Raw genomic sequence first — 21,533 nt, 5'->3', positions numbered from 1 at the left:
CTTCTGACTGCCCCCTTCTTCTGACTGCCCCCTTCTTCTGACTGCCCCCTTCTTCTGACTGCCCCCTTCTTCTGACTGCCCCCTTCTTCTGACTGTCCCCCGTTTTTTCATTGTTCATCGAGCTAATCATGCACAGGTACCAATTGGGGAAACCTAGGACACCCTGGTGGTTATACCTCATATGATTATGGAGCTGTCATTACCGAGGATCGTCTAGTATCACGCGAAAAGTACAGCGAGGCCAAGCTCGAAGCCAACTTCCTGCAAGCCTCGCCAGCATATCTCACCGCGATCCCTCAGAATAACACTCATGCTAATGGAAGTTATACCAACAATGCCGAGATTGCCGTTACTGCTCTGCTAGGCAACAGGACCAACTTCTTTGTTATCAGACATGCGGCATATAACTCTCGTGCCTCGACTCGATTCAAGTTGACCCTACCTACTAGCCAAGGAAACATCACCATTCCTCAGCTTAACGGGTCCCTGGTTCTGAACGGCCGTGACTCCAAGTTCGCGGTAACTGATTATGATGCGGCCGGAACCAATTTGCTCTACTCATCTGCCGAGATCTTTACTCAGAAGTCTTATGATGGCAAGCAAGTGCTGGTGGTCTACGCTGGCCCCAATGAGAACCACGAGCTTGCCCTGACCCTATCTTGCAGCAGTGAGGTCGTGGAAGGATCTGGGGTCAATATTGTAAAGAAGAAGGGTAATACTATCCTCGGCTTCCAGAGTAGCCCCGAGAGGAGAATCGTGAAGATCGGCGAGCTCTACGTCTACATTCTGGACCGAAACGACGCATACAACTACTGGGTTCTTGACCTGCCTTCGAGCCCTGTTTCTGGTAACTACACTAATGGAACCTTGGAGACTTCCGCCGCAATCGTCAAAGCTGGCTATCTCCTTCGCACGGTTGAGGTCAAGGATACCACTCTGCATCTCACTGGTGATATTAATGCTACCACCGACATTGAGATCATTGGTGGCGCACCAGCCAAGCTTACCGGGCTCACGTTCAACGGCGAGAGCATCAGGTTCGCTCAAGACAGTTGCTCAGGCGTGGTAACAGGCTCTGTTGCCTACGAAGAACCATCATTCTCTATCCCTGATCTCTCCACCGTCGGTTGGAAGGTGTTGAACTCCCTGCCTGAGATCATGCCAGGATATGACGATAGTCTCTGGAGCGACGCGGATTTGACCTACTCCAACAATACCCAACGCAACCTGACCACTCCTATGTCACTTTACGGGTCAGATTATGGTTACAATGCTGGCAACTTGCTATTCCGTGGTCATTTCACTGCCACTGGTAGCGAGAGCTCCATCTACCTCCAAACTCAAGGTGGCTCAGCCTTTGGCATGTCTGCTTGGCTGAATGGAACTTTCCTTGGCTCAGCACCTGGTATTGATGCCGCTTCAAATGCTAATTCAACCTTCAACTTGCCCAACGTCGTTTCAGGCAGCTCGTACGTCCTGACCGTTCTCATCGACCACATGGGGCTCCAGGAGAACGGTCAAGGTGGCTCCAGTGAGATGAAGACACCTCGTGGTATTCTCAACTACTCTCTGAGTGGTCGCAACGCTTCTGCGATCTCGTGGAAGTTGACTGGCAATCTAGGCGGAGAGGACTACCGGGACCGCACCAGGGGTCCTCTCAACGAAGGAGGTCTCTATGCCGAAAGACAAGGCTACCATCTCCCGGGAGCCCCTACTTCCAATTGGGCCAATAGCACTCTTGGACCTATGGCTGGTATCACCTCTCCTGGTGTTTCGTTCTATTCCACGACCTTCGATCTAGACATGCCTGCCGGTTATGATATTCCCATCGCTATCTCATTCACCAATGCCACATCAAGCAGCAACGGCTCAGCTCCTGCTGCGTACCGCAGTCAGATCTATGTCAACGGCTACCAATTCGGCAAGTACGTTTCGAACATCGGCCCACAAGACGTGTACCCAGTGCCACAAGGTATTTTCAACTACAATGGACCTAACTACCTTGCTGTCTCGCTGTGGGCTTTGGAGGAAGGTGGTGCAAAGATTACCAATCTGAGTTTGGTCGCTGGCCCTGTCATCCAGAGTGGTTACGGACCTATAACTCTGAGCCCTATGACTGGATGGTCGAAGAGAGAAGGTGCATACTAAGGGGCGACCGGAATACCTTAATGTATAAAGTCTTGTGTAGCGAGACCTAGATGTAGTTATGATCAGCACAAAGAGAAAGGACTTCTATATCATAAGAATCTTGTATGAAATCAGGTATGCAAGCTGGAGTCTTTGCGGCTGGGTCAGTCGAACTGCTCAAACATCGGCATCCCGCTTACTGGAGTGACTTGGCGGAGAATGGTTTCCACGAAGGAGGAAGGCGCACCGACCCCACACAGCTAGTTGCAAGCCACACTCCTCGTTCAATCCTCACCTTCACGACTCTCTCGCAGCACCTTTGAAACTTAATGTCTCGACACTGATGCCGCTTTGTCGCGGCTTTGCAACATGACCATCGCGCGCGCAGCTGAAGTCGGCCCTTTTGCTGACTTGTTATAGGTCAATCTATCCACAATTGCTCCAATTAGCCAGGATCATATGGTCACATCCTTCTACCGGTGCGTAACCCAGTGCGATGGTCCTTGCATCCACCCCCGCCCTGAATGCATGCCAATCTGGGGCCCCAGGGTGTTCGGCCTCTCGGTAGGATCATCTTGTCTATCTGCCGTACTACTCGTACTGCTCCACTGGTCACGCGGACATTCACGTCTTGGTTGTCAAGTACCTGTGGATACAAGATCGCCCTAATTCTGTATGCTTCCCGAGTCCTTTTCGTGAGTTTGGTTGCACAAACAGTATCGGCATTTGATGGGTTGCCCACGACGAGGGTTGTGATTCTTGCTCCATTCGATCGATGGCTCTAGCTCTATGTGCTGAGGTACCTGCTGCTCTAGCAATTCTTGGGCACCAACTCGAACATCAAGATGACTCTGCCTCAGCACCTCAGAATGCTGGTCAACGTATCCAACCAATATCCAGATCATATCTTTGAGGTACAGCAGCAAAGATACAAGAGAAGTAGAGCAGCAAGATACATCGACAATAGCTGTCCGCTGTTGCGTGTATGCTTTCGAGATCAACTCCTCACGAGACCGTTTGCTTTTAGGCTTCACCGCACGTACCCACTGGAACAACCAAAGGCCGATCCTGAGCACTCAAGACCAATCAGCGCCTTCAAAGCAACTCTGTTTTTCCGAGCATTCTGGAACTAGGATAGATCTGGCAAGGTGTAGCCTGTGCTACGTGACCCCCGTGGGGTAGTTCTCGGAAAATCATCCTCGAGGCCTGAAGCCGGATCATCTCACGGAGTATAAGTAAAGCCTTGGACGATGTAATCTCCCAACAGATCATCTTGAAAAGCCCTTTCTTTCTTGAAGGCACTTTCTCTTCTTTCTTCACGCACACACGACAACGATACTTCACCATGGCGGACATCCGTGATGAACCGCTGACCTTCCCCGAAAAGGACGAGCTCGCCCATACCAAGTCCAACAATGTCACGATCGCAAATGCCAAACTCGCCACCGAGAAGGAACACAAGATGACCCTCCTGCAGGGCATCAAGTTGTATCCTAAGGCCGTCTTCTGGAGTGTCCTCATCTCGACCTGTATCGCAATGGAAGGCTACGACGTCTGTCTTCTCGGTGCCTTCTACGGTCACCCCAAATTTAATGAAAAATATGGTGTACAATTGGCCGATGGATCATACCAGGTGCCTGCTCCATGGCAAGCAGGGCTCAGCAACGGTGCCAATGTTGGAGAGATCATCGGTCTTTTCATCAACGGTTTCGTCTCTGAGCGCTTCGGCTACCGCTACACTGTGATGACTTGTCTTGTCTTCATTGCAGCTATCACTGCTGTCTTCTTTACTGCGCAAAACGTCCAGACTTTGTTGGTCGCCGAGATCCTGTGCGGGTAAGTTGACGTAACTGATCTTGTAGCAAGAACAAGCATCTGACCACCTTCATAGTATTCCATGGGGTATTTTCCAAACCCTCACCGTTACCTACGCTTCTGAAGTCTGCCCCGTCGCTCTTCGTGGATACCTTACAACATACGTCAACTTCTGCTGGGGCATGGGTCAGGCTATTGGTATCGGAGTTGTGAAGTCTCTGCTGCACCGCAACGATCAATGGGCATACCGCATTCCCTACGCCTTGCAGTGGATGTGGCCTATTCCTCTTCTTATCGGCATTACCTTTGCTCCCGAGAGTCCTTGGTGGCTGGTCAGAAAAGGCAGAGTCGAGGACGCCAAGAAAGCCCTCCTTCGCCTTACCAGTGTGAACCGTGAAACCGATTTCGACGCAGATGAGACTATTGACATGATGGTGCACACTACCAAGCTCGAGGAGAAGATCACCTCTGGCGCCAGCTACTGGGACTGCTTCAAGGGAACAGATCTTCGCCGTACCGAGATTGTCTGCATGGTCTGGGCTATTCAGAACCTTAGCGGTAACTCCTTCTCCGGATACTCGACTTACTTCCTTGAGCAAGCTGGTCTTGATCCTGGCAAGGCTATGGATTTCGCAATCGGACAATACGGCATCAACATGGCTGGTGTGTTCGGTGCTTGGTTCCTCATGAGCGTCGGAATTGGCCGCAGAACTCTCTACTTGGTTGGTCTTTGCGGTCTCTTCACCATGCTTCTCATCATGGGTTTCCTCGGACTCGTGCCCCACGCTCACAAGGACGCTGCATCTCTTGCTACCGGCTCAATGATGTTGATCTGGGCCCTGTGCTACCAATTGTCAGTTGGTACTGTCTGCTATTCGCTCGTCGCCGAAATCTCGACCCGTCGCTTGCAAATCAAGACTATTGTTCTTGGTCGCAACCTTTACAACATTGTTGGCATTGTTTGCAGTGTTTTGACCCCTTACATGCTCAACCCAAGCGCATGGAACTGGGGCAACTATGCTGGTTTCTTCTGGGCAGGCAGCTGCTTCCTGTGCATCATCTACACCTACTTCCGTGTACCTGAGCCCAGCGGTCGCACTTTCGCCGAGCTTGACTTGCTTTTCGAGAAGAAGATCAGCGCGAGAAAGTTCTCCAAGACCCAAGTCGACGTCTTCGCCGACAGTCTAGAAGAGAAGGTTGAAATTCACCACAACGAGAAAGTTGATGTTTGATTTGCGAATTGAGTTGCTAACCTGAATCTCAGGTCGGCGTGTTTTGACGCGTTTCTTGCTTGATTGCTGCTTTATTATGATGTCTGACGAGTTTCATTATTTATTATGCCCTCCACGAATTTGTACATAGCTAGCTCATATTGTAAATACAGAGCCGTAAGCCTTGATGGCGGAAATATATATTTCTCAATTTTTATTCATCTTCATATGGTGCGTTGCTTGTCAAGATGTCACGTCATGAACTTGTCTGTCTTCTAGAGAAGCTGATCTTAGCCGCTCACATCCGGTCGGAGCGCTCGACCCCTTGGTCGCCCCTTTCTGATATTTGTTGGGATTAAAAGCCAAATTGGCAGGAGCGCTTCGGAAAAACCATATTCCTGCTTGCTATAGCTGGGGTGACTGCTGCGTCGCCCGCTGCATAGCGAGCCATCACCTTTCATAAGGCCCGACTCTCCAAGCTATACATTGTGCATGAAACATAATTTTGACATTGCAGTGCATCGAGACAGACTTGTTGCGACAAATTTCTGAGACCAATAGATCGCAACAAACGACGAATATTCTCTCACTTAAGAAGCCGATCGCGCAAACTTGAAAGTGAAGCGCTAGCGTGGCCTGTGCCTGTATCTCATGTGATAGGTCAAGTCACTCACTTAACGCGCCTTGCTGATTACCCTTGGCTTTTGACTAAGACAATCAGTGCATCGTTAGCTTTCTAGGATCGATCGCTCTCCACTCTAACACTCTAAGCTATCGCTTACACGTCTCACTTTCTTGCTCACCCATCACCTCTCTTTTAACGCGACCGCCCAATATCTACCATACCAATCGTTTCTTTCGCGAATTCATCTTCGGCATCTGAATTGAATCACTCTTCCGGCGCTGATTTCGACGCGTCACTTCACTCAAAATGGCGCCGAAAGTCGGGGATATTCTAAAGCGCTTAGGCTTGAGAGGCGCTATCATCCGATATGGCGAGCAATGGAAAACCCAAGAAGTCAAAGACCTTGAAGACGACATCAGAGCCTTCTACCAAAAATACGAGCCTTATCTGAAACGCGAGGAGGAATATCCTTTCGAATTCAACACCGACATCAACGACATTCTTGAAAAACATGGTCCAGTTCTGTGGCCTGATGGTCCACGTAGCGAAGACACGACACTATGGTTGTTTCCTGCAGGCGAGATCGCCGAATACCTTGAGGACATCTATTACAGTCGACACTTTGACAAGTAAGTCGGCAGTGCATATTATGCAAATTCATTGGTGACTAACAAGACATAGGATCCAACCACTCTTTGCGACACTTCTGACCATGCGAGTAAAGGTGTATCGTAGTAATCAACGACACGCAGAACTCAAAGCCAAAGAGAAGCGCGAAGCCGAAGCTGCTGCTGCTGCTGCGGCCGCTGCCAATGCCAGCACCAATGATCCTGACCATGCTCTCTCGGACTCTGACTTGACCGACTTTGACAGTCATGACGAGTCACCATCTCTTGTACATGTCATCAAGTTCGATACTAACCAGAGCAAAGCCAAGCTGCAAGAAATCTTTGAAGCTGAAGAAGTCAGCTTGAGGAAGAGAAAGTTCAAGACCGACTCGCCCCTGAGATCCGTCAAGCGATCGAAACAATCAAGAGTACCCTCTGAGCCCATCGAACCGAGCCAGAATCTGCCTACTTGGACCACTACCAACGCTGATATGATCCGTGTTGCTAGCCCCTTCCAACTTGGTCATGAACATGATCTTCTTGTCGCAGCAGCATCTGGTCACACTCACGGCTTTGTGCCTGTCAACCGGCCCGAGCAGAATGAACAACCTGCGCAACATGTCTCAGACAGCGATGAAGATGGATCTGTGCTCGGAAGGACCGCTATGAGTCTGCACTCGAGCGACGGCAGTTCGCCCAACCACGAGTCTCAACACCTTCCCGAGACCCCTGGCGAGGGCGTTCTTCTACACACACAGTATGCACTGCCTCAGGACACCAATCCGAGTGCACAGACGAGTGAATCTGCTCCAAAGTCCCCTCAACACGGACAGCCACTTCAAAGTGTTGCACCAATTTCAGAAATATCTCCGGAAGCCACCTTACAGCCTCAAGTCACCGATCAGTTCATGCACTGGCCAAAACTTAACAAGAGAAAAGCCAAGAGATCAAAGACTACCTTGCGTCCGATGGTCAGCACCGAAGAAATGGAGCCTCCGGCACAACCTATTCAGAGCTTGACGGAACCACCAATGACACACGCACCTGGCCTTCCAACCCTACCTCCTACTCCTCAACAGGATGAGTCATTTGCATCTGTGAATGACGACAATGGTACCGAGAGCCGGAAGCTCACGAGAAGAACCCATGTCCTTACTCCAGCAACGGAACCATCAAAGCAGCCGACAGACAACACCTCGACGGCCACGCCAAGCGCTTCACAACACAACATAACACAAATCAATCATTTCACACCTCTTTCGACTCATACCCAAGCACGTACATATCAAACCCCTTACGCGAACTCACACCCACTTGTGCCCACCCCGCAATCAAACCCAACACCGGTCGACGCAGTTCCCGGTGTCGTTAATTCACATCCTGCACCAATCGACTCCCCGCTCACCATGTCTGGACCAATTCCCACTATCGTGAACAAGCAAAACCCACTGCCAACACCATCTGACATGCCTGTGTCGGCACAAATCATCACAAATCACTTTGCAAATACCTTTGTCAGGTTCACTTTGACTGTCAATGGCCGTTCAAGTCACAAGAACATCAAGCTCGCCGATTGCTTTGATGTTGTTGCCTTGCACCAAACAGTCAAAAATCGATTCAAGTACGGGCTCTCAGGCCAAGTCCCCTCAGAAATTGTCTTCATTTTTGCCGACGAAGAATTTGGAATTGATACACCCGACGAGAGCGGACAAAGTCTTTGGGACGAGTTCATGCAGATGATCGTCAGCAATGCTCCTGCAGGCACCTGCCCGATCACTGCGGCAGTCAGAGTCTAAGGAGACCACATCTTTCATTGATGCGAAGAGGGATTGCGAACATTTCACATCCACACGAAAGTATTTTGAATTTGCACAGGAAACATCCGTCAAGCACCATTTGCATGGCACAGCCTTAAGGACTCGGAAAAAACATAAGTCTAATATCAATTTGCTTGCTCTGCTTTGCTTATCAGAAGACATGGAGGGGCGCTCAAGGGATTCACCAATTGCTTTTTTTCTGTACTTTTAGCATATCTACATAACCCGAGCACAAGCTTAATAAATCAGGACGATGAGATTATATCTTTCAATTTTTTCCCCACTCGTTTTGCTGTGATGCGAATCTCAAGTTCTCAGGAAGTGCTTGGTGTCTCTTTCTCTTTGATACCCGTCTTCGTCTCGGTATGCTCCTTGCTCAAGTGGCTCCTAACAATAAAGAAGCTCGCCACAAGGCCAAAGGCACTTACTGCCGTCATCAAAATCCATGTCCTCTGCAAGCTAAATGCGAATGCCGCCTTAACCGCATTCCTCTGTCCCACGTCAGGAATATTCTTGATCAACTCTACGTTTGCAGCCGCATCTCCACCAGTAAACTCAGAAAGAAGTTTAGGCGAGAGACCAGCAGCACGCAAAGCAGAAGACTTGGAAGCCATAGAGTTCTGAATCACAACGCCGGCAATCACAATCGACATTGACGTTGCAAGGTTACGGATGAAACCTAGCGTTGCCGTTGCAGTAGCCACATCATCTTGTTTGACAAGCGCTTGCATGGCGATCAACGGAGGTTCAAACAGCATTCCTGCACCCAAGCCTTCGACGACTTCGAGACCGAGGATTGTGGCTAGGGGTGTGGAGGCGTCGATGTAGATGTATAGACCCATACCTAGAGTGCACAAAGCCATGCCTACCCAGATTAGTTCTTGGTAGCGACCGGTTCTGTGGATTATGAGGCCGCTCATGATGCCCATGAATGCTTCGCAGAGGGTAAGTGGTAAGATGTAGATTCCGGAGTGGATGGGAGTGGCTTGTTTGACGGATTGGAAGTAGAGAGGGAGGAAGTATTCTGCTGCGATGAAGATCTATGAGTGTGTCAGCAAGGCACTCGACAAGAAGCCAAAGAAGAAAACTGTGTCAGGAGGGAACATACAAAGCCGTGGCAGAAGGTGACAACCAAACAAGCAACATTGCTTGGATGGCTGAAAATACCCAGTGGCATCAGTGGGTAGCGAGCGTACTTCTTTTCGCTCAAGATGAATAGACCGCCCATGACGACACCAAAAACGATCAGACAGATGACCTTTGGCGAAGACCAGGGGAAGATCACACCGCCGAAGTCGAGGCCGAGAAGCAACATGAGAGTCAATCCAAGGACACACAGACTACCCAAGAAGTCGATTGCCATGATTCCTTCTACAACCTTTGTTCTTGGGTTATGGACATCGAGGAAGAAGAGAAGGAGGAAAAAGGCCGTGCCTGAGATGGGCAGGTTGACCCAGAAACACCCTAGAGGTTTGGTTAGTCCAGTTCCAGGTCGGCGGTAGACAAAAAATCTGCTTACATCTCCAAGACACTGATTCAGAAAAGACACCTCCGACAATAGGACCAATACCTCCAGCAAGAGCCCACATAAACTCCATGAGTCCAATAAACAAAGTGCGGAGCCTCATACTGAACAAATCCGAAATGGTAATAATGGTAACCTGGATCAGTGCACCGCCACCAACACCTTGAAGTGCTCGTCCAGCAATCAAGACAGACATGCTAGGAGCAGTAGCACAAATAATAGAGCTTACGAAGAACCAAGCTACTGATGTCAGTAGAATGATCTTTCTGCCCCAGATGTCTGACAATTTGGCCCAGATCGGTGCAGCTGCTGCGTTAGCCAGCAGATATGCTGACCCAACCCATGTATATCCGCTCGCAGAATGTAGTTCAGATGCAATGGTTGGCAGTGCCGTTGACACGATTGTCTGATCCAAGGCTGCTACGAATAAAGCGAGCTTTACAAAATCTATTAGCATGCATTCATTTTCTTTTTTCCTTGTCACGACAGCGGGAACAGCATCCAAAAACCTACATTCAAAGCTAATAAGATAGCTGCGATCTGAACTTTGCTCCTTGGCTCATCTGCCGGCGAAACAACGTCCATTCCTTGAGTCTTGTTGACTGCCGGTGTGGAGGATGAGGCCCTACTCTCAGGAACCAGATCATCCCGAGACATGGCGATTGGATCAGCCATAATTGATATGAATGATAAGTATATCCTCAAGAATGTGATACAAATAGAAACAAGGAGATCTAACAAATATACATGACCTCTAAAGCCTGTCAAATTGATCAAAGAAAGGGCGCCCAGAGTCGAGGAGTCATCGTCGTTGATTTCGGCAACCCCGAAAAACGTTTGTTTTTTGGACCTTTTTTCTCCGCAAGCCCTGCTGAAAAAGGCAGTTTCTCGCGGAGCTTTAGGCGGCATCCGGTCCAGTGTAACTTCCTACCTCGACAGTCGACTTCTCCCATGTCATGCTGTCTGCTCACAGATATCTTGTCAAAGGTCAAGATTCGAACGAGAAAATACTTACATCTCAAGAGCTGGGCGCGCAAAGCTCCGATCCATGTGAAACACGAGAATGCTTGAAACAAGGGACCCCAGATGCTCAGCGGTGATTCAAGAACACTAAAAACACATCGAGTGGCACCTATCTCACAAAAGTCTGTTGGGTGACTTGATGTAACAACTAAAAAGGTGCTCTCAACAATCATGTTTTGCAGGTATGAAGACGATGGCCAAGCTATCTAGTCGAAGTTGTTCAGTCAGTATTGGCTGTGAGATCAACTATGAAAGTCAAGTGTCTGGGAGTAGGTGCATGTAGTCTTTGTTGTTTCTGGATACATGTGATAGCATGACTGCTTCCCTGTTTGGGACCATCTCGTTTGTTCAAGCTTCTGTTTGTTTATCACTCTGCCCCTCCATCCCTCTGGCGCCCGTCTATCACTCCCAAGAGCTCTTCGTCAAGTTTATTCACACCAACAGCATTTCATCATACCATCTTTCTTCAAGCTGCAGCTTCTTTGCGCGTCATCAACATGACTAGCGAGGAGAATATTCCTCTCGGAGACTGTGTCAGCAAGAACGCTCCCACCAGAGATGCCAGGCACGAGAACAAGGTTCCCGCCAGTGATCAGGAGAGCCTTCCAAGATTGACGGGACCTCTGGCAATTCGATCCAACATCCCCTGTCCACCTCCTGTCGAAGATCGCCACTCTGCTGAGGTCGCTAAAGGCAGCGCATGTGAAGCACCCTCCGTCCCTGAAGGCAGCAAGCTCGATCGCGACAATGTTGAGCAACAAATCCAGCTTGGACAGAGCAACCACGAGCGCAGCAACTTCGGTTCACCTGACGAAAACATCAACAACCAGCAGAACAACGAAGACGAGTACGATTTTGACTCTGATGACGACGACGACATTTCCATCGACGACGACCCCTTCTTCGGTGACGCAGGCAGTGAAGCGGTCCCATGCCGACCCACTGAAGAGCAAATGGATGCCATCCAAAAGACCATGGAAGAGGACGAGAAGGCCGCCAAGCGTGCCTATGAAGAAAAAATGAGCCAAGAGGCAATCAGAAAGGTGCTGACGGAAGATGTCGAACCACCTGCTCTGATCAGCAACGACGACAACGACGTTCCTGATCCAATTGTGCCTCCTCATCCTCTGCTCACGGATCAGAACTACAACGCCACAGAGATGTTGATCAGCATCAGATCGTCCTTCGCAGGCGATGTGTTCCACATCGTCGGTGTGACCGAGCCACTGTTCGAGATGAAGAGAAAGTTTGTTCAGGCAGTCAATCTGAGCCCATCTGAGCTGGGTACACTCGAGTTCTTGTGTGGATACCATGTCATTCAGGACGATGACACTGTCGAGAAGGTTTGTTGTTCACCACATCACTGTTTTGCGCAAGTCGCTAATGCAGATGTAGCTCATGATCGGACCCGAATCGATCATCTACTGCCAGAAGATTGGCGACATGCGCTATGATCTTCCGCCCCTGCCACCATCAGACTTTACGGATGCAGAGTAGAAGTTTTGAGGTCGGCATACATTGGCACTCGTAGCGATCCGTGATTGAAAAAGGATTGATACGCTCACTTGAGGTTCGAGAGGGTTTAAGAGCCGGCTCCTCTGAGCCTGTTGGTTGTCGAGAGGGATGTGCTTATTGACCTAGAGTTGCACTTGGTATGATGTCTCGCTGGAGTGATTTCTTATGCCACTCGGAAGGCTGGAGGAGAAGATGGATGGTCCTGATTTAAAAGAACCAAATTGAGACAGAGGTGGAAAGAGAATCATGTACAGTAGAATTGGGGTATCAAAAACGCTTCTACATCTCGAAATGACGGAACAAATTCCTTAGATGGACCAGCCTGCAGCCTTCTTCTTTTTCTTTTGCTGCTCTACCGTAGCGTTGTACTCGGCTTGTTGATCTTGCAGATTTAAGGGCTCCAGATGTTTTGCGAGATTCTCAGCTGTGAGGGCAGGTGCAGAGTCCTGTGGTCCTAGGCTTCCGAGCTCTTCTGCCAGTTTGGGGTCGTCAACCTGAGGGTTCTCCAGAGAGTCTGCGTGGGTTTGTTCGGCCAGCTCTTCCTCGACTTGGTCTTCTCTGGAATTTGTCTCTTCTTCCTCCTCTTCCTCTTCTTCCTCGTCATCTTGATCGTTCTCCTCGCCGTCTTGAACCTCTGCAGTGTCCTCGTCGGCTTCGTTCTGGAAGCCTACAGCCTCGACAAATCTGTCTAGATCCTTTGCCATTTTTCTGCTGAAGCCAGTGGCCTCTACCTCGATATCCAAGCGCTTGTTTTTATCGGCGTCCTTGATGGCATCCTCAAAGAAAGGACCCGGCTCGTCAGATGTGAATTTGAATTGACGGGAGAAGAAACGCTTGATACAGTTGACATCGCGATCGAAGTACCATTTCGCGTTTTCGTGTGTTGTGGAAAGCATTTGAGGGAAATCGATAAGGATGGGAGTGGACTTCTTGGTGACGGGGTCCTCCTTGATGAGCAAGTTGAATTCGTTAAAATCACCGTGGATCAAGCCGACCTTTGCGAGGCGTACGATCAGATCCATGAGGTCGCCGTAGAGTGTGAGTGGGTCGGAGACGTTGTCGATAGAGCGGAGAGGGAAGGAGTCGATGAGTTCCATGACAAGAGTGTGTCTGGTCTGGGCGATAGGTTCGGGGACAGGGAAGCCTTCGCGCTTGAGGACATGCATGAAAGCGAACTCTTTCATGGCTGCTAGACGACTCAGGTACATCCATGATCCAGTAGTGCGGTTGCGCAGGTAATCACGGTTGGCCTTTACGGTACGGAAAGAAATGCGACCGAGTCTGTGAAGCTTGAGGACGAGTTGTTTGCCCGTGGGGTCTGCGACGACATAGATATCTGATTCTTTTCCGACACCGATCTGGTTTCCGAGACTGAATACGGTGTCTTGCTTGCGTAGGGTATTGAGGGAGAGGTAGTCGAGGCCGCCGTAGGTCAAGCGGTAGCCGTCGTACTTTGCATTCTTGATTTTGGCAATGAGACCAGACTTTGCGAGAGTTGCAATACTCTTGTGGACACCGCTGCCTCCTCTGAGACCGGCGATTTGGGCGATCAGGACGGTAGGGACGAGTTCGTGGTTCTTGCTGCCCATTTCAACCTTGATAAAATTGTCAGTGCTGATGCAGAGAATGTGCTTGTTGATAAACGTACCGCCGTGAGGACTCGCCAGTCCTCGGCTGTGAGGTAACGCAACTGTCTCGAGTCCAACTTCATATTGCCGTGTGTATGTTCTGTGATTGATTTCGCTCAGAAGAATAATTCAGAAAATGGCAGCGGGGATGGATACTTCTGCCAGCGTCAAGTCCGAAGGCGGTGAGTTGATGCCAAGGGTCGCGCTGTTTCGCAGGCAGTCGGCGTCATTCTAGCTTGAGAGCTGCTGCTCGCCGCATCGCCGCCATCAACACGCCCTTCTCTCACACGACATCTCCCTATCCGTCCATCCAACACTTCTCCGGACCCTTCTCTCCTGGTCATCGGAGTCCGAATCTGTGCTGTAACCCCTCTTCCGCCACCGATCTACCAACACCGACAACCGTCCAAACATCACCATGGCCCAGGACGACAAGCCTGTCGCCGACAAGGGCAAGGCTCCTGCTGAGAAGCAGACCACCGAGGTTCCTGGCGCAAAGGAGCCTCATGAGCAGACCACAAAGGACGGCAAGAAGCCCGTCGATCTTCCCGCTGGTATGTGAATACACCCACACATGAAACCATCCATAGCCTGACCGCGACCAGACGAGCTCAATGAGGAGGATCAAAAGCTTAAGGACGAGCTGGACATGCTTGTCGAGAGATTAACAGTGCGTCTATTTTTCCCGCATCGCAACAGCAACTTTGATTAACACACTTGCAGGAGTCCGACAAGTCGCTGTACAAGCCCGCCCTCGAAGCCATCAAGACCTCCATCAAGACTGCCACATCGTCCATGACTGCTGTCCCGAAGCCTCTCAAGTTCCTCCGCCCTCACTACGAGAAGCTCGAACAAACATACGAATCATGGCCCGCAGGCGACGACAAGAACTCACTAGCCGACACTCTTTCCGTACTAGGCATGACTTACGCTGACGAGGACCGTACCGACACGCTCAAGTACCGTCTCCTAGCACCTTCGGGTGATCTTGGTTCATGGGGTCACGAGTACATGCGCCACCTGGCTCTCGAGATAGGATCTGATTACCAGAAGCGCCTGAACGAGGAGCGCGATGCCGACGAGCTCGTTACCTTGTGTCTGGCTCTCGTCCCCTTCTTCCTTAAGCACAATGCAGAGGCCGATGCTGTCGATATTCTGAGCGAGCTTGAGATGATTGAAGCTATTGCCGATCACGTTGACGAGAACACTTACGCCAGAGTCTGCTTATACATGGTCAGCATGGTGCCACTCCTCACCTACCCCGACAATGACCGCTTCCTCCACACCGCACACGACATCTACAGAAAACACAACCAGCTTCCCCACGCTCTTACCTTGGCCATTCGTCTTAATGACTTCGACCTGATCAAGAGCGATTTCTACTCCACCAAGGACAAGAACATGCGTAGACAGCTCGCATTCGTACTCGCCCGCCAAAAGATCCCGCTTGAGCTTGATGACGACGAAAAAGAGGCGGACCCGGAACTGCAGGAGTGCCTGAACAACACCAGAATGCCTGATCACTTCAAATCACTTGCTAAGGAGCTCAACATCCTTGATCCCAAGGTTCCCGAAGATATTTACAAGTCGCATCTCGAATCGAGCAGAACCGCTGGCCTGACCAACACCGACTCAGCGAGACACAACTTGGCTAGCGCTTTTGTCAATGCTTTCGTCAACGCTGGATTCGGAACTGATAAGATGATGCTCGTTGAGGGTGGTATCAAGTCAAGTTGGGTGTGGAAGACCAAGGACGACGGCATGCTTTCTACCGCTGCCTCTCTTGGTGCTCTTATGCTCTGGGATGTTGAGAACGGTGTTGACAAGATTGATACATACACTTACGTCCAGGAGGACTCGATCAAGGCTGGTGCTGCTCTGGCCACTGGTATCGTCAACTCCGGTGTGCGTCTCGAGGCCGACCCCGCCTTTGCTCTTCTGGGCGACAACCTCGACGGCTCAAAGCCAAAGTCGGTCAGAGTCGCTTCGCTGATGGGTCTGGGTTTGGCTTACGCTGGTTCCAACCGTGAGGATCTTCTCGAGCTGCTCCTTCCCTTTGTCACCGACACTTCTCTGGACATGCAACTGTCTGCAATGGCTGCCCTTTCTCTTGGTTTGGTCTTCGTTGGATCTGCTCAGTCAGATGTTAGCGAGGCCATTATTCAGACATTCCTCGATGATGACCGCAACAAGCAGCTCAAGGACAAGTGGACTCGCTTCATGGCTCTTGGTCTTGCCCTGCTCTACTTCGGCCAGCAAGAAGAGGTTGATGTCATTCTTGAGACTCTCAAGGCCATTGACCACCCTATGTCCAAGCCTACCTCTGTTCTCGCCGAGATCTGCGCCTGGGCTGGTACCGGTGCTGTCTTGAAGCTGCAAGAGCTCCTCTACACTTGCAACGAGCACATCGAGGAGGGTGATGAGGACAGAAAGGGTGACGAGCTTGTTCAGACCTACGCTGTTCTCGGTCTGTCGCTTGTCGCCATGGGCGAGGAGGTCGGTCAGGAGATGGTCCTTCGCCAGTTTGGTCACTTGATGCACTACGGCGAGGCCAATATTCGCAAGGCTGTTCCTCTTGCCATGGGTCTGATCTCTCCTTCAAATCCTCAAATGAAGGTCTACGACACTCTGTCGCGTTACACTCACGACAACGACCCTGATGTTGCCGTCAACGCAATCTTCGCTATGGGTCTGCTCGGTGCTGGTACCAACAATGCTCGTCTGGCTCAATTACTCCGTCAACTTGCTTCATACTACCACCGTGACCCCAACGCTCTGTTCATGGTTCGCATTGCACAAGGTCTGCTGCACATGGGCAAGGGTACTCTTTCCCTCTCACCATTCCACACCGACCGCAGTGTCCTCTCAAGAGTGTCAGCTGCCGGTCTCCTCACTACTCTCGTCTCTCTCATCGACGCCAAGTCGTTCGTCCTCGGCGACTCGCACTACCTCCTCTACTTCCTCGTCACCGCCATCAGCCCCAGATTCCTTATCACATTGGATGAGGATCTCAAACCTCTTCAGGTCAACGTTCGTGTCGGTCAAGCAGTTGATGTTGTCGGACAAGCTGGTCGTCCCAAGACTATCACTGGCTGGCAAACACAGAGCACACCTGTTCTGTTGAGTTATGGCGAGAGAGCCGAGCTTGAAGATGAGGAGTACATCCCTGTGACGAATGTCATGGAGGGATTGGTCATTCTGAAGAAGGTATGTTCGCATCAATCATCTCCTTAATTCCAAGGCACTAACACGTAGACAGAACCCTGAGTGGGAAGGCGCACAAGCATAGACGGTAGCATGGACATGATATGGGCTGTTAAGGCAAAAAGTTCACATGGATGAAGCTTTCGGCACTTGATATACGAATGAACATCAGACAGCGCGAATCAGCGCTGGGATGGAATGTAATATAGAGAAGATGACAGTAGCATGTTTCTCAATGAAGACACACCTTTCACGATTCAACAACATTTTTTTCCCCTGTCTTGTTGGACAAGATGCGCGATTTTGGAGCATCGAGCTGACTGAAAAAAGGCGAACGGCATCTCGGCCCTTGATCGATGCCAAGGAGGGTGTCTGGTTCCCAACTCCGCAATCTCCGCCTTCGATGGGATTCTGGTCCAAACAAATCATTTCCCTTCGAGACTTGACATCTTCTTTTTCGGTAACCACGTCGCGGTATCTCAGCCTTTCTCATCCTGACGACAGCTTACGCGGACTTATCACTATTCGTCCCTCGCACTGTTTGTGAAGACAGTCCATATTATTCGTTACCACTTTATCCATAACACCACCATATCGCATATCTCCAGTCGCCAGAAGGATCACTAGGGGAAGCGGATCAAGAGCCAGAGAATACTTCATCCAGACGAGGCAGAAAAGGACCGTATCACAATGGCGACGCCCAACATCAAATTCGGTGCCCCCGTCATCTTCTTCGACTCACACCCCGAGCAACAACCCGGCTATGTCGCATCATGGGTCTACGCTTTCCGCGACCACTTGAAGATCGCCTGGACTGGTGATGTTCCCAAGAAGTTGTTCCCTGGCACCTTGCGACTGGTTTGGTGGACTGTAAGCTCTCCCTTCGAACCACTGGTTATCAAGAGCTGTATACTAACAACAATCATAGACCGATGGCACACAAGGCCTTCGCGACTTCGAACTCCACCAATCTGAGCTTGTCAAAACACTCTGGGACTCGCTTCTCGACAACCCTGACGTTTCTCGCGCACTCGTGACTGGATACTCTGGTCAAAATCCCTTCGTCCTCAGCTACGGCGACAACCCATGGCTCACAAAAGAACAAAAGGAGAAATTGGTCCGCCGCCACAACGACGAGGTGTGGGCGAAGAAGTCGGCCAAGAGAATCGAGACAAGGAGCAAAGAAGAGAGGTTCGAGGATGAGAAGCAGGCCGCCAGAAGGAAAGAGCAGATTCTGGAGCACATTGATGAGGTTATCCAGAGTAACGAGGATGCTGAAAAGGAGAGACTGTTGGCTACGGATAGGGAGTTTGTTTGAGATATTCAAATCTCTCCCGATGCCTGTCAGTCATCGACCTCTCTTCAATGCTTGCGGTACTGGCTGTTCATTCACATATTTTGTCTATTAGGCTCTTCTTGCATAGTCAGCGGGCGTCAAGGGTTTGCCATCCTTCTTTCAAGATTTCTGTTAATAACCATTCTTGTAATCACATTTCCAGCATATCACTACATTTTGTCATGCAAATCCCATGCTAACATGATAAGCAAAGATGTGTCGAGAGCAGCCGCATACTTGAGTCCCGAGCAGAAATCTTCGCCGAGTCCAGATGTATCTTTACAAGCAACTCACCATACTGAGACTTCTTGTTTGTGATGAGAATGGCCTCCTGTTTCAAACTTATGACGCATCCAAGAAGCGTTTACCATGGCAAAACACCAGTTACAGACTACGAAAGGCTTTCTACGATGACTTTGGGTCTAATACTCTTTCAGATGAAAAGAAACGGCAACATGCGATTCTGAAATGTTACAATGCGACAAACCCAAACCCAGCGCCTTTATTGAAGTACTGCCGTCAGCTCTTCGAGGAGGATCTAAACCCAACACGAAGTCTAGTGACGGAGATTGGCGTTGCGTGCAGGGATGCCCAAATGGCTTTGAATCATATGGAAGACCATGACAATGCTAGTTGGCTTGATGATTTTGCCGAGCAAGAATGGCTCGATCCCGATGAGTACGTACCTATGCAAAAGTCGCCGGTTCGGGTCCCATTCGGGAGACTTATGGAACGACGGACCACCGTATAATCGATATGCTGGATGTTCGGATCGTGAGCTATCAGATAATCAATTGGGATATAGGATTGCTTGGGAGTTTGAGAATGATCTGCTGTGATCAGTATAGGACTTGTTTGAACATTTCGAGGACAGGTTGAGCGAGATTGACCTTGTGTGGTGGGCCACCATTATAGCAGCAACGAATATATGTGTAAAGCCATGCGAAAGACTTTGAGTGGTTCCAAGTTATAATCTCTCTAGTTCGCCCTCAAAAAGACAACTCTTTGGCCAGCAAGACATCGTGCATGCACAGAAATTGCTCAATTCTTCGATTGATGGTATCCAAGGCCGGATCAAACGTACGCCTTGCCCCCAAGATGAACATCAACAGTCTGTTGCGGTGGTGTCTCAACACCGCTTTCAGACCCCGCCGCTTCACCACTGATAACTTCCTTTTCTCTTCGAATCTCCCTCTTATGCAAAAACCTGGTCCCCAATGCTGTGATGATGATGCATACAGACAAGCAGGTCACAGTGATGAAACCTTTCTGGTACTGAGGAGCATCCACCTGCTGCCAGACCAGAAGAGGCAGCCACGCTTGAACGACATATGCCAATTCATTCATGGTTGCTGAGACGATTGCTCTTTCCTCGTTGTCAGAGGCACAAATCTCATGGGCCCAGCTGTGTTTGTCAAAATATCAGCAACAAAATCCAGACAAAGATGTTGAGATCAGGAGATAGCACTTACGCAAAGATCAACCCACTCAACCCATTTCCACAACCACTCAAGATATAACAAGCCCACTTCCACCCCACAGGAATATCCCAAACAGCCAGTGAGATATAGCAAATAATATTCATACAAGCTCCAAAGATCATCGGCGGCCATCTCGCTCCATTGAGTAATCCATCACTAGTCCACGCATAAATCAACGTCGTAACAACCGCAACAGCATTAGTAGTCGTCGGATACGCATTAATCTGCGCCACACTATACTTAGGCTCCTTTGAGTGTTTCAAAAACTGCTGGAAGATAGGTTGAGCTGAAGCTGAAGCATTGTTGAAGAAGATGTAAAGCAAGGTAAGCATGTAGATATGCCACGAACTCAAGATTTTTTTGATCTTGGAAACAGTGTAGGGCTGGCGTTCACGACGTCCTTCGAGTTGCATGCGTTTCTGCGCGAAAGCAATCTCTTCTTTTGTCAAGTAGAAGGCGGTGCTTATTTCGGGGACGTCGGGGAGGAAGATGAAGCCGGCGATGCAGATTGGGAGGGAGATTATGCCGTCGACTATGAAGAGCCTGGGTTGTTTTCGGTCAGTCTGGCATTGCAAGACTTTTGATTTGAACACTTACCATTGCCATCCTTTGAATCCACCTACGCCTCCGAGATGGTAGACTGCGGCCATGAGATAACCACTAAACATGGTTGCAATAGCACTGCTGGTATGGAAGATGCATGATCTTTTCGCGAGTTCATCTTTACGGTACCAGGACCCAATGATGTATTGCATGCCAGGGTAGAAAGCTGATTCGGCGAGACCGACGAAGAAGCGAATGACATAGAGGTGAGTAGCACTGTTGACTTTGCAGGTGCAGAATGTGAGGATGGTCCATATCAGCTAGGTGCAAAGTCAGTAGGTCAGATATGATGAGCTGTGTAGGACGACAAACCTCGAGAGCTGGTAGCCAGTAGCGAGGCCGTATCTTAGTCAGGACTATATTCGACGGGATTTCACCTATAACATAGCCGACTGTCCAGCATGTTTGCATGTAGTTGAGTTGGTTTCCGTATAAACCCAGGTCCTCCTTGAGCCCCGAAACAAACGCGTTATTGATGTTAGACTGATCCAAATACTTAATGAAGTAACCTGAGACGTCCTGTCAACGATATATACAACCCAAACACATAAAAGAAAACATACCAAGAGACGCCAAAGTGAGCAAAGCAGTGTCTATCTTAAATAAGAACTTCCGCTCCTCTGGATTTTTGTCAAAAGTTGAGGCTGTGGTTAGTGGTGAAGATCAAATGTCGCCATCGAAGCCTACTCTCACGACAGAGCTGTTTTGCCAAGACATATGCAACCACCCTCCCCGAGCCCCACCACAACAAATGGTATTCATGTGTTGAGCGGTGATTCAAACAAGAGTATCGATCCTTCGGTTGCCGTGATCCGCATTGAACGGGGATTGAGGTGTCGTGGTGAGGGGTAATGGTAACTTCAGTCGGACCATGCTTAGGAGTAGCTTGATGGTGTGCTTTGCATCCACATCAGGACATGTTTTCGTCAATTAGATTTATAATCCGCAGCAGTTGTACAAAGATAAGTATAGGTATAAAGCTGCGAGAGTTCCGGGAAAGAACTGGTTCGATCAT

The 21,533-nt window shown here is 49.7% G+C and overlaps 9 protein-coding genes across 9 annotated transcripts; 6 read left to right on the top strand and 3 right to left on the bottom strand.

Moving 5' to 3' along the window:
• Positions 1-135: 135 nt before the first annotated feature.
• On the top strand, positions 136-2,148 carry M437DRAFT_58778 (putative beta-galactosidase; the record flags this gene model as incomplete). The annotated part of the gene is made up of 1 exon (XM_041023456.1): positions 136-2,148. A coding segment is annotated over one exon (2,013 nt), but the record flags the coding sequence as incomplete, so codon positions are not given.
• A 1,324-nt stretch (positions 2,149-3,472) lies between these two features.
• Positions 3,473-5,174, top strand: M437DRAFT_69737 (sugar transporter family protein; the record flags this gene model as incomplete). Its single annotated transcript, XM_041025331.1, has 2 exons — positions 3,473-3,963; positions 4,019-5,174. 2 exons carry the CDS (start codon positions 3,473-3,475, stop codon positions 5,172-5,174), a joined length of 1,647 nt encoding a protein of 548 aa, XP_040875840.1.
• Positions 5,175-6,084: 910 nt separating this feature from the next.
• On the top strand, positions 6,085-8,182 carry M437DRAFT_88351 (uncharacterized protein; the record flags this gene model as incomplete). Its single annotated transcript, XM_041028805.1, has 2 exons — positions 6,085-6,407; positions 6,460-8,182. The coding sequence occupies 2 exons, from the start codon at positions 6,085-6,087 to the stop codon at positions 8,180-8,182; spliced, it is 2,046 nt and encodes a 681-aa protein (XP_040875839.1).
• A 335-nt stretch (positions 8,183-8,517) lies between these two features.
• Positions 8,518-10,313, bottom strand: M437DRAFT_58625 (putative MFS transporter; the record flags this gene model as incomplete). The annotated part of the gene is made up of 4 exons (XM_041023427.1): positions 8,518-9,243; positions 9,312-9,667; positions 9,723-10,164; positions 10,242-10,313. 4 exons carry the CDS (start codon positions 10,311-10,313, stop codon positions 8,518-8,520), a joined length of 1,596 nt encoding a protein of 531 aa, XP_040875838.1.
• A 935-nt stretch (positions 10,314-11,248) lies between these two features.
• Positions 11,249-12,248, top strand: M437DRAFT_69734 (uncharacterized protein; the record flags this gene model as incomplete). The annotated part of the gene is made up of 2 exons (XM_041025330.1): positions 11,249-12,094; positions 12,147-12,248. 2 exons carry the CDS (start codon positions 11,249-11,251, stop codon positions 12,246-12,248), a joined length of 948 nt encoding a protein of 315 aa, XP_040875837.1.
• A 326-nt stretch (positions 12,249-12,574) lies between these two features.
• Positions 12,575-13,977, bottom strand: M437DRAFT_58814 (RIO1-domain-containing protein; the record flags this gene model as incomplete). Its single annotated transcript, XM_041023461.1, has 2 exons — positions 12,575-13,861; positions 13,915-13,977. 2 exons carry the CDS (start codon positions 13,975-13,977, stop codon positions 12,575-12,577), a joined length of 1,350 nt encoding a protein of 449 aa, XP_040875836.1.
• A 335-nt stretch (positions 13,978-14,312) lies between these two features.
• M437DRAFT_88347 (26S proteasome regulatory complex, non-ATPase subcomplex, Rpn1 subunit) lies at positions 14,313-17,183 on the top strand (the record flags this gene model as incomplete). Its single annotated transcript, XM_041028804.1, has 4 exons — positions 14,313-14,448; positions 14,500-14,564; positions 14,618-17,101; positions 17,154-17,183. 4 exons carry the CDS (start codon positions 14,313-14,315, stop codon positions 17,181-17,183), a joined length of 2,715 nt encoding a protein of 904 aa, XP_040875835.1.
• A 605-nt stretch (positions 17,184-17,788) lies between these two features.
• Positions 17,789-18,416, top strand: M437DRAFT_69731 (uncharacterized protein; the record flags this gene model as incomplete). The annotated part of the gene is made up of 2 exons (XM_041025329.1): positions 17,789-17,968; positions 18,027-18,416. 2 exons carry the CDS (start codon positions 17,789-17,791, stop codon positions 18,414-18,416), a joined length of 570 nt encoding a protein of 189 aa, XP_040875834.1.
• A 1,092-nt stretch (positions 18,417-19,508) lies between these two features.
• On the bottom strand, positions 19,509-21,157 carry M437DRAFT_58541 (putative MFS transporter Liz1/Seo1; the record flags this gene model as incomplete). Its single annotated transcript, XM_041023415.1, has 5 exons — positions 19,509-19,839; positions 19,907-20,458; positions 20,513-20,778; positions 20,831-21,027; positions 21,082-21,157. Coding segments are annotated over 5 exons (1,422 nt in total), but the record flags the coding sequence as incomplete, so codon positions are not given.
• Between the last annotated feature and the right edge of the window lie 376 nt (positions 21,158-21,533).

Source organism: Aureobasidium melanogenum (genome assembly GCF_000721775.1).
Source record: "Aureobasidium melanogenum CBS 110374 unplaced genomic scaffold scaffold_29, whole genome shotgun sequence".
Lineage (NCBI taxonomy): Eukaryota > Fungi > Ascomycota > Dothideomycetes > Dothideales > Saccotheciaceae > Aureobasidium > Aureobasidium melanogenum.
This window is presented reverse-complemented; position numbering and strand designations above follow the sequence as displayed.